This window comes from Ctenocephalides felis, unplaced genomic scaffold (genome assembly GCF_003426905.1).
Source record: "Ctenocephalides felis isolate EL2017-DRISC unplaced genomic scaffold, ASM342690v1 CF-g0.4_SCAFFOLD_01886, whole genome shotgun sequence".
NCBI lineage: Eukaryota > Metazoa > Arthropoda > Insecta > Siphonaptera > Pulicidae > Ctenocephalides > Ctenocephalides felis.
In genome coordinates, this window is record NW_020538040.1 from 165,018,208 (window position 1) to 165,030,730 (window position 12,523).

The following is a 12,523-nucleotide window of genomic DNA, read 5'->3' on the forward strand; positions in this document are numbered from 1 at the left end:
GGACCTGCCTTTGCCAAAAATTAATCAGCACATCTTCCTATCAATAGTAATCGAATGTTTCAGAAACGATTCAAATCGGTTGATCCGTGCGCCCGAAAACGTGGACGAAAAAATGCGGATAAACAAAACACTCACACACACACACATACACACACATCCATTTTTTCTGAGGTATGCCAAAATGTTCAGAAGCCATCAAAACGTGAAGATATGCAAAAATTTTCATTTTTGATCTTCGGCCCATTACTATAACTACTCTACGGGAAGTTAAAAACAGATTCGAATCATAATTCGAAACAACTCGAATCATCCTTACATATTGAACAAAAATTTGTTTAAGCCCGTCCACACCTCCAGGACGGCTGTGACACTTGCCCTTTTCTTGTATAATTTGGTTTTATGACTAATTCATCGTATTTTCGACAGCTTTTTAGTATTTCTACGTGGACAAATCTCAGCTAACTGGTAAATTAACAAAATTATTGATGATCAAAAAAAAAAGTGGCACAACCATACCCAGCTTTCCCTATTGTACCAGTTAGTGGGCAGAATCATGAACGCATGAAAATAGAATTGGGAAGATCTACACGAATGTACATATTCACAAAACCATTTACATCATCGAATCAACTGGAAACCCCTCTAATAATTCATATGCCAATCTCATTGATATCTGTCAGAGCACAAAAGGCTCGGCACCGAGCGCGCGATTTGAAATTCAAATCAATGTTTTGTCTGATAAATACGAATGGATGAATTCACAAACAAAGTTTGCCTATTTCAGAAATAAAACGCATCGTTGAATATTCAGATTACTCGAAAACATGCGGAATACTGAAAATCAATTCTATCGAATAACAGAAAGTTTAACTCGCAACGGCTTGGCCTGGCAGGCGTCGATCTTGATTACCTATCCGTGCGAAATCACGAATCGCTAATAATTGATTCACTGTCTCGATTGAACAAATTGAAGGAAAAAATATTGATTTAAGATAGATATATATGTACACGTTACATAATACATGTTAGATCTTTAATGTTTTACATTTATGGGCCTATTCTCGGATAACACAGCTATCAGATACGTTATCAGTCTTCCGTGGTTTTAAGTTTTAAGTATATTCGAATCAAGTGATTTTAATCATTCGAATCAAGCCTAAGCAATATGATTCTAATCACATTTTACTTGATTCGAATAAACTCGTATTAAGTCAAACTCGTGGGGTGCATCTATCGTGTGCCTTAAGGCAAGTTGCTGAAACTTTTCGTACCAAAATTGAATATTCGAGGAATGAAAACAACCAATAATTGTTTTAAATAATTTCAAATAAATTATTTATTATAAAAGTATACTGTAAATTACATTTGCTCATTATTTTTTGATTTATTTTTTTTATTGATAATTTAGAAAATGAATGTAAATTTTGAAATTAAATTAAACTTTTGAATTTTTGTTTGAAGTTTGAAATTTTTTGGAATTTAAAAAAAAACATTGTTTTACCTTTTCACATGTTCTACCTTTTTTTCAAGTTTGAGTAGAGCAATTCATTCCTTCAACAAGAAGTCGCATTGATCTAAATTAATATATACATTGATATAATATACACTAGACAAAAGATAACACAGAACCTTTCTAGGAACTCTAACAGACTCTTATGATGCCAAATTTTATCGAACCGATATGATTTCCAGTATTAAAACGCTTGCTTCCATCTAGTACATTTGTCATTTTCCATTTATATAGTAAAACCAGATTTTTTTCCGCTAAAAAACTGGTTTTAGAATTTCATAATTTTTGTCAAAAAGCCGGTTTTCAAAACCGGTATTTGAAAACCGACAAACTCTAATATCATTGTTTAATCAGGTCGTAAATCTAATGTTGATCTATTTTACGTCACCCCTACTTTCAGAATATGAGCATCCACAAACCAGACAGATGTATTTTTTGTAATTTTTTTTACCTTTCTTTTTCATAATTTGTCTTTTTTCAGTTATATTTGTCTTTACATGTTCTACCTTATAAAACCGGAAAAAGCGTAAAAAACATGTCACAACCGTACCCACAAAATTTGTCACAACCGTACCCAACGCACACTTTTAAAACAAATCATCGTTATGACAGCAAAATTTTTTACGTAAAAATTAACTACTAGTAATTAATTACTAATGTTCAACTTACAGCAAAATAGCAGACAAAGTGATCTATCTGTATACAAGTAACAATAGTTAATAAAAAAAATTCGAACATAAAAACTTACTTTTGGCTCTCTAAAAGCAATGCGGTCTACAGATCATGTTAATATAGAACACTGACTTATTGAACTAACGGAAACTTGTTCGAACAAACATACTTCATCTTTCTCCCTTAGACCCTATCTCAAAATCAGTGTATAGTTTAACTGTTATGACTTCTGTCTCCACCGTACCCAGTCTCCCCTACTGCATATGTGGAAAATTCAATGAAAGTTGCATTTAATTCATGGCCGCTTTCCTGACGTGTTTGCCTACATACATGCACATTCTTTGTAACGAGTACGAAGTTTTAATAATTAAAGTTTTAATGAGTGGCAAATGGATCTATGTTTATTCATTGAAATGAAGGCGGTCGTAGAGAGTTTACGCACTAATTGTTTGAAATACGTGTATACTTTCATAACTCATAAATTTAAAAACAGAGATGAAATACATATTTAGCTTTGGAGTTGAGCTTTCAACTAGAATATATGTTCTAAAATGCAAACTGTTACTATGCATGATTTTTAAATTATAAATATCATTTTATAATTGAGCTTAACATATTATAGATAATTACTGACTTGTAACAAGTATTGAAAATATTCAAACTATGAATATGATATAATTACCTGCCCAAGGGCAAGTTATAGTAATCCCAAAAAAATCGAAAATGAAAATTTTTATATATCTTTACGTTTTAAAGGTTTCTGAACATTTTGGCATACCTTAAAAATACCGTATGTATGTGTATGCGGATACAAGTTTTCGTCGACGATTTCGGGAACACGGAAAACCGATTTGAATAATTTGATTTGAAAATTCGATTCGTATTGATAAGGACACATGCTGATCAGTTTATGGCGAAAGCAGGTCTATCCGTTCCGAAGATACGGGGAAAAAAGTGCCAAAAGCGGTAACTCATTTTACTTGTATTGACAAGATGAACTGATTAAATTTTTGGGAAGGCAGGTCCAGCGGTTATGGACTCTGAATAAAAATAAGTTAAATGTCATTTGGAGGTCAAAAATGTTTATTGGACTTATGCACATCAAATTATAAGATATTTTTTAGAGATTTTCATAATGTATGCACATTTTGTGAATTTTTGTTGGGTTCCGTACCAAGATTTTTAATTACGGTACGGTAAGTTTTATCAATTTGCTTAATGCACGATGTCATGCACCCCACTAGATATTTTATAGAGATTTTCATAATGTGTGCACATTTTGTGAATTTTTGTTGGGTTCCGTACCAAGATTTTTAATTGCGGTACAGTAAGTTTTAGCAATTTGCTTTAAGGCACGATGTCATGCATCCCACTAGTTTTTCCAGTTTTTCAAATTCTAGAGACAAAGTTGGCTCTGTGGGTCACTGTAAAATTTGTATGATAAAATGGAAACGTAATGTATAGTATATATTAGGGTAGTCCTTAATATGGATGTTTTCGAATTTTCTTGCTTCCAAGGGCTCAAATGTTTCCAAATCGATAGAAAAAAAATCTCTGAATCTTTTAGCTTTTAATATTAACTTTAAGATAGTTCGCACTTCAACCAAAGTTATGTATATTCTGTTGCAAGGATTTATATTTTCTTATTGTCTATCGATTATATTAACAAATGTCGTTTAATTGGTTGTAAGTGGCATTTTGCCTTAAAAAAACACTTTTGTAAAATCACCGTTTTTACAAACAACTTCGGCAAACAGCCAAGTTTTTGCTAACATAAATACAGCCACGCTCATACACATATACTTTTAGTAATTGCGGTCTCAAATGATTCAGAATGACTTGAAATTTCAGGAAAATACAAAATAAGCAATATGACATACCAACGTTAACATATAAAATTATTTTGAGTACTTTCAAGGCATTTGTAATATTTTACCTAAAGCTTTGTTCGAAATTAATGAATGAATGTGGTAGTTGGTTATAGATATAGGTGTGGGTAGATTTTAATACATCCTAGTTCTTTAATTATTACACCCACCTGGAAGAAGTTTTAATTGGCAGTATTGTTATATCAAACTCAATTAATTAACTAGTTGACAGTTGGTGTAACAAGAGTTTTTACGCCGTCTTGTAATTATTAATTAGCCGTATATCAATTACGAAGCCGGAAGGTAAAACGCAAGCGTAGCAGAAATAATGGCACATGTGCTAAAGTTGGCAGTATAATCTATCAATTAATTAATTTTGTCATTCTCTGTAACATCGACATCGACATCGACTAAGGCACATGTCAAACTTCACACTAGCAATTCCATCGAGATTTATTTCTCTGTCTCTGTAATTTATTTTTGCATTAAATAAATTATCCATGTGGGCGATGCACGTGTTTTGTTCCTTTATATGGTTGAGTTAAAAGCAACTTCTGAAGCAAAACAACAACTTTGGAATTGTGAGCTTCCACTTGATGACTTCAGGCTTTGTGCTTTTAGTGTCATATGAGCAATATGAACTTTCACTGTCATCCGACACTTTTGGGAATAAGGGATTTTCTTTGTTTTAACCGTGACTTTCACATACTTTATACGATTGTATATATATATATATATATATATACACACATATTGTATTTACACCCTAACATGAGAAAAAAACACACACATACAATCTCACAGTTCTCGTTTCAAGTGTTTACACGTGTTACATATGAATCCATCAAATACAGTTTAGTTCGCTTCCAAAAGCCAATAGTATAACTTCGAATACAATATTATTTGTTTTCAAATAATAATTTTAAAAAGACAACACTTTTAGTAATTTTGATTTACAAAAGTTAACTATTCGGCGAAAAATAACTCACAAATTCATTTTTTGTCAAAAATTCTTGTTTAGTGAAAAAGTGCTAACGTATATTCAAACATACAGGTAATTAATTCAATTTTATCATTAATCCTTTCTTAAAAAATTTTTCCATAAACTTCAAAAAATTTCTATCATTTTTAATATCCTGTTCTAATAATCCACTCATTTATTTTTATCATTTTCATTTTGATCATATTATCATATTTCTGTACATTATTATTTGTTACAATTAATTTATTATTTAAGAAAAATCTATTCTCTTAATATTCTTAAACATATTGTTTGCTTAAATCTTATCAAGATCATGTTTCTTGACAGATGTCCTGAAGATGGAACGTACCTAGTTCCGAAACGTTGACAGTAAACAAATAATTAAATAAAGAAATTGTTTATTAAAAACTTTTCTTGTTTTTTTATTTTGTATTATTTTTGGATTCTTGTTCGAAACTCTACAAAAAATATATATATGTATATATATATATATATATATATATATATATATATATTAGGGTGGTTCTTAATATAGACATTTTCGAACTTCTTTGCTCCCAAGGGCTCAAATGCTTCCAAATTAATAAAAAAATCCTATAACAGTTTTAGCTTCTAATATTAACACTTAGATAGTCCACAATTCAATTAAAAGTCTTAAATATTTATTATTAAAATATGTCATTAAACACATTCTTGCGCCATCTGTGATAATGTAATTGTAATTTTTATGACAATTTAATTTATTAACTTTGCGTAGGGTAAGTTATTGTAATCGTCTAAAAATCGAAATTTAAATTTTTTACATTTCTCGACGTTTTGAAAGTTTCTGAAGGTGTGCGTGTGTGTATGTATGTATGGAAACAATTTCTCTGCCACTCTTTTTTAATTTAATTGGATGATCCGTTCTCTCAAAAACTGCATGACTATTTTTACACCCTTTTTGCAAAAACACCTCGCGATCGAGTACCGAATGTTTGTTCAATAATACAAATCGGTTATTCCATACTGTCGAAAATGTCGAGGACATTTGTTTGAACCATATACATAAACTTCAAAATTAAAAATCTTGGTACGGAACCCAAAAAAATTTACATAAAATGTGTGCACATTATTAAAATCTCTATAAAATATCTGATAATTTGATGTGCATATGTCTAGTGAACATTTTTATCGCCAAATTACATTTTTAAAAAAAATAATTGAGAGTGCATAACCGTTGGACCTGCCTTTCTAAGAATTTTAACAGTTCTTCGTTTAATCAATACAAATAAAATGTTTTTTTGAATTATTGAAAAATTATTTAAAAAAAAAGTAAATTTTTGTCAAAAATTTATAGTTTCTCAAAAATCGAATTTTTTCACAGTATTTTTTTTTTCAAAAATGTAAATCTTTTTAAAAAAAAAAAATTTTTGGTACGGGAAGTTCCAGCAATTTGCCTTAAGGCACGATTCCATGCACCCCACTAGTTTATACTTACCCCTTATAGTTTGACTATAACTCAATTTTCTTATAATTTCAGGTCATACGAGACAAGGCCTTCGATGTAAAACTTGTAAGGCGAACGCTCACGTGGATTGCGCCAGCCGGCTTCCTCGTTGTCAGAGCAAGGCGCGCTTACTTCGCCGCCAGCGAAGCACCTCGGAGATCGAGCCGACGGTGGAGGATCAAAGTGAGTTTATTCTTTGTCCTTTTACCAATTCGTATCATGATGACTTATTTGTAGTATTTGATAAATATAAGGGTCTACAAAAATTCGTAGTAAAAGTTGTATCCTGGTGACATATTTGTAGTATTTGATAAATGTAAGGGTCTACAAAAATTCGTAGTAAAAGTTGGACAGACGTGTTTTATTAAGGATCTACATAACAATTATAAACTAACGTCGTACTTAACTCTTATGAAATGTTGATGTTCTTATCTACATATCTACATAACAATTATAAACTAACATCGTACTTAACTCTTATGAAATGTTGATGTTCTTATGAGATGCAAATTGGTCGTTTGCTGTCGTACATGTTAAACTCATAATTATGGCAAGATACAGACGTATTTTTAACGAACCTGTATATTGATTATTCAATTTATATGCCTACAATTATTATGGAGTCAACTTAGTTAAATGAAATGTTTCAGTCGATAGTTTGTTATCGCTAATTTTAAACGTCGGTTGAAATATTGCAGTAATTTTATATGTTGGATCATTATTCCGAATTTTCCATTAATATGCCTTCTTTGCCTCCATTAATATGTTAGATTTATTAATCTTTTAGTATAGTAAAAATTTCTGAAAATCAATCCTGTAAGTTCTATTTAGATATACTGATAACTCATTTTTGCGAAATAAATTACTTCACGTGCATTTTAAAAGACTTTTCCACATTGTAATCTCTTCTAATTTTATAAATACTTACGTACTTGCTTATATGCTATGAAGATGTAACTAATATGCTATACAGTAGTAGTAACAGGCAAAATAAATTCAAGTTGTATGAAAAAATAATTTTTTATATGAAATTGTGCCACAATTTTTTCTGTTCATTGGAAGTCATAAGGCCCAGAAATTATCGGAAATAAAGGAATATACAATGGAATAGAATATTATTTTTAAAAGACAAACTTTTCTTTAAACCATATTTGATATTTCAGCGACGAAATAACAATTTGCTATTATTAAGGGGCCACTTTTACATATTTTCACTGATACCTCGGCCAAATGATAAAATGATGAAAATTGATATTTTTTTTTTTTGAAAAGACTTATAAAATGGCATCAAAATCGTTTAAAAACCAAGTTGGGGCAGATTCTGTATGGAAACACGCCCATACCCTTTATTTGACAAATTTGTCGTTGGATTTTTTTTAAGATTAATAAAACATGATTACAGTGATGAATATAATTTATCTTGCAACATTTATATTGAATCTAATGGATCTATATTGAATTTTATGGATTAATCTGGATTCAAAAATTTAGCACTTTTACTTGCCTAACTTATTTCTAATCTAACTTACCTGAATAGGTGATCTACGAATCAATTTATTCAACTGAGCTATACAAGTATTTGGACATATGGATGTAATTCTAATATTATAAAATTCAATTGAATAAAAATAAAAAGTAGACTGAAACTTGAATTTATATATGTAGTAATATAGAGTTGCTATCTAAATTCGAAGCATTTATTTTTAAGAATTATATATAAGGAAAACGTATTTATTTATTTATTCAAAATAGATGCGATATATTTTTTTAAACGAAAGTAAAGTTTTTTTTTTTCAGAAACAAATCCACTTTAAATGGTCTACTCTATATTACCTCATATATATTTCAAGTTTCAATATGTGCTTTCATTTTTATTTATAGAGTTTAAATGTAATAATATTAGTAGTTATATTTGGAATAAGTGATTTATGATACATTAAATTTATCGCTATAATCATATTTATTCAGCATACGAAATTTTTCCAATGATGTTTTCGATTTTCTTTGCTCCCAGGAGCTCAAATGCTTCCAAATTAATAAAAAAAATCACTGAAAGTTTTAGCTCTTAATATAAACATTTAGATAGAGCGCACGCCAATTGAAATATTTGTTATTAACATACGTCATTAAGTAAATTCTTGCGCCATCTCTACAGTATTCTTATATAAATATTCTTATGTGTCATTATATTTGAGTTCACAAATACTATACAGATGGCGCAAGAATTTACTTAATGACGTATGTTTATAACAAATATAAGAAACTTTCAATTGACGTGCGCTTTATCTAAATATTTATATTAAGAGCTAATACTATTAGAGATAATATTAAAGAATTTGAAAACATTAGCACCCTTGAGAGCAAAGAAATTCGAAAATGTCTTTGCTAAGGACCATATATATATATATATATATATATATATATGTGTGTGTGTTTGTGTGTGTGTGTGTGTGTGTGTATTTCCGTGGAAAGTTAGTCTTATTCATTGTTTTTGCCTATCCTGGCCTTTACCCATGAAGGTTATCTGTTCAATTCCTTACACGATAACCAGATGTGTCGTCTAATACGCAACTAACACAAAAACTTCACAGACCGGTAGCCACCAGATCAGAAACTTTTACTATATATCAGCATTTGATTTATGAGATGCGATGTGATACTGCCCGAATGAAATAGATTCTAAAAATAGTCACAGATCGATCTATCGGCGAAAATTGATGTCCATGTTTCATTTCCGATCTGAAAAGGATTTCGATTATTCTCGTCTAAAGAAACACTGAGAAAGGATTAGCTTTTGATGGACTGACGTTTTGTAAACTGCGTATCTGTGAGGTGATCTAGGAATTAATTGATAAAACTGAGCTATAAAAGTATCTGGACACGTGGATGATTTTTATGGATTAATCTAGATTCAAAAAGTTAGCACTTTTACTTATCTAATTACCTGAATAGATGATCTACGAATCAATTAATTCAACTGAGCTATACAAGTATTTGGACATATGGATTCTTGTTAATTTAACTTGTTTCAAAACTCTAGTACTTTGTTTAGTTGATGACTAACTTACCTGAATAATTTGTAGAGTGATCAACAAATTAATTTGTAAAACTGAGTTATACAAATATTTGGATACATGCATAAAATTTTTATTAGTTATTCCAGTTTCGAAAACTCACCTTTTTGTGTATAAATATACCTACTAGAATAAATTATTCAGAATAATTCGTAATTTACAAATTAACTTATACAGCTGATGAGCTATACAAGTATTTAAACAGATGGGTGCAATGCTTATTAATTAATTTAGTTTCAAAAAATGAGCATTTTTACTTGTTAAAATCTAAAACACCTGAATAATTTGAAGATGTTCTGATATAGAGCAACTAGATATTATGAAAAATTTCAAAGTAGTTCGGCGTTATGACAAACATATGTATCAATATTTTTGAAATTACCAATAATATAAAATCAACTCGATCAAGCATATAATTGAACAAATCACTATGTCGAACATTATTTTTTGATAAGAGATTCAAAAATAAAAAATAAGTTATTTCTCTATATAATTTAAAGTACGTTATAAAAATTGTGGAAATACTTTTGCTATACTATATAAATACAAATTATAGTACCTATTTATAAAACAAATGATAGTACTTATATATAAACATCATAATCTGAATTTCTACAAAAATAATAACAAAAAAATAAAAACAAAAAAAAAATCCGCCGGAATCTAAAAATTTGTATTTTAAATTTTCCAGATTTTTTCTAATATATAAGATATTTTCACAATTAAATTATATATTATATAAAATTATATTCAAAAGTATAAAGTTTTATATAAAAATTACTATTATATTTCTATGTATAATAGTTTTTCCTTACTTTTTTTCAAAACAGATTTTCCTATTATTTAATAATTATATTTATTGAATATAAATGAAGATTAATTGTGCTTTTTTATTTGATAGTTTTATTTTGTTATCAATTCATTAGTATATTGTTCTTACCAGCTAAAATATAGAAAAATGAAATTTGACATAGAAAGTTATAATATTATTTTGTTATTCATTTCATATTCTTATTCATTTTCATTTTCATTTCATTTTATCAAGTTACTGTAATATCACAATAAATCGTTCAATAATATATTGTTTACAAGTTTGAAGGATATACAAACACATGCGTATATTTGAATATGAAATAATAATAAATGGTAGTCTACCGGAAGGCAGGTCCATGGTGTGAGAGCCACCATAATTATATGATTACCTCACCTTTCGCCGTCTATCATTCCTTTTACCACTATTCCCCTCCCCACACACTTTTTTACACATCTTTTTATATATTTTCCTTTCCAAACTTCTTGTTCCATACTTCCTGATCCTCGGCTTTCAGTTTCCTGTATTTTCTCTTATTTGAATATATGCCCTTGTAAATATTTTTTCTTCACAAATTCGCGTTGCTTACAAAATCGTTATTTATGATCTTGTCTTATATTTTTATCATGTTTTATATCATTCGATTTACTTTATCTTATTAAAATATACGTTGATATATGTCATTATACCTCAAATGCAGGTCAGGTCTCTCAAGTGCCACAAATCATATGTTTCACGACACATAGCATGGTATTGGTTTCTGCAATATCCGTATCCAGCAGAGTATATATAACAGGGGTTGCCAACATAAAAGGCAAATATTTACAATGCCTAATTTTTTAAACATTTTGACATAAAGTGTGCTCATCAGTCGATATAAACTTTGGTGTCTTATTCATACACTACCTAGCCAATAACAGAAAAAAGTTTGAAGTAAATTGATAAAACATTGCAGAGACGTGTAACAAAAATAAAATATAAAATTGCAAGAAAACTTGTTTCTAGAAATGGCACCGAAGCTTGAATTTATCAAATTTTTATCAATTTTTTTACTAAAAGAATAGCTCATTTATACATTTATGGGCCGATTTTACCGTAAAATAGACCAATGTTATGGCAAGGCTATGTTACGTACGTACGTTTATATAAAATGGTACTAAAAACTTTCGAATGCTTTGTGTTTGATGTGCAATTAGGCGTTTTAGATAGAAAATTTAACCTAGAAAACGGACAAAAGTCAAAAAAACGATGTTACCATAACTGCATGATTGAGATACGACTTGATAACATATGAGTGAAGTAGTATTTTATGTGTAAAAGGCCTCAAGATCTGAGATTTTATATGAGAAGCACTACGCTACATAATCTTGCCATTGGTGATAATTTCAGCAGCTATTTTACTCTAATCCTTCAAATTATTGCAAAATCAATCTTGCATATTTAAAATTGTATATATTGTATTGTATTTTTAACATAATTCTTGTTTTAATTGATACTGCACCAGATTTCAACAACATTTTTCAGGAAAACAATGTTGAGCTTTTTTTGAAGTTTCATTTATTGAGTTCTCAAGTCACTGCTATTGTTTTTTTTTTCCACGTCACTTTCGTATGGATAATTGGCTTAATATTTTTTCTGAAGTGGAAAAATAACATTCCAAATTATTTTTAATTCTTGTTTTTCGGAAAATATTTTCGATTTTCTTGTTTACTAAATATTAAGAGGATTGTGATCTGGTTCATGATGTGAGTGCACCATATTTCTCCGCCATTTATCATCTGTCTTTTTATAACCCAGTATTCAAACTGATGCTTTCATGCATTTCTGTCATGTTTTGTCTTCCTGTATATAAAGCATTATATTTTGTCTTCTGGTTATGACAATCATGCATCATCTTTAAAAAAAAAATTTTCCACTTTTTTCGATGACACCATACAGACTTTGTTTTGGCATTGAATGCCTTAACAAGTTTATTTCTCACTTCTTTTTTGTATCCAATATAGTTTTTTTTGAAATAAAACTTCTTTAGGCGCGACTAGGGTGTAAATCCGTACAAATGCAACGGAAGTGAGTTACGGCAGATAAGAGTCGAGTGCCACTGATTCGTAATGATATTAGAG

The 12,523-nt window shown here is 29.4% G+C and overlaps 1 protein-coding gene across 1 annotated transcript in view; it reads left to right on the forward strand.

Annotated features, from left to right (window-relative positions):
* LOC113376188 overlaps positions 1 to 12,523 on the forward strand; it is a 332,376-nt gene that overhangs the window by 271,033 nt on the left and 48,820 nt on the right. The window contains exon 13 of the mRNA XM_026616105.1: positions 6,552 to 6,701. Within this exon, the coding sequence (XP_026471890.1) occupies positions 6,552 to 6,701 (150 nt within the window). The remainder of the gene's footprint in view (positions 1 to 6,551; positions 6,702 to 12,523) is intronic.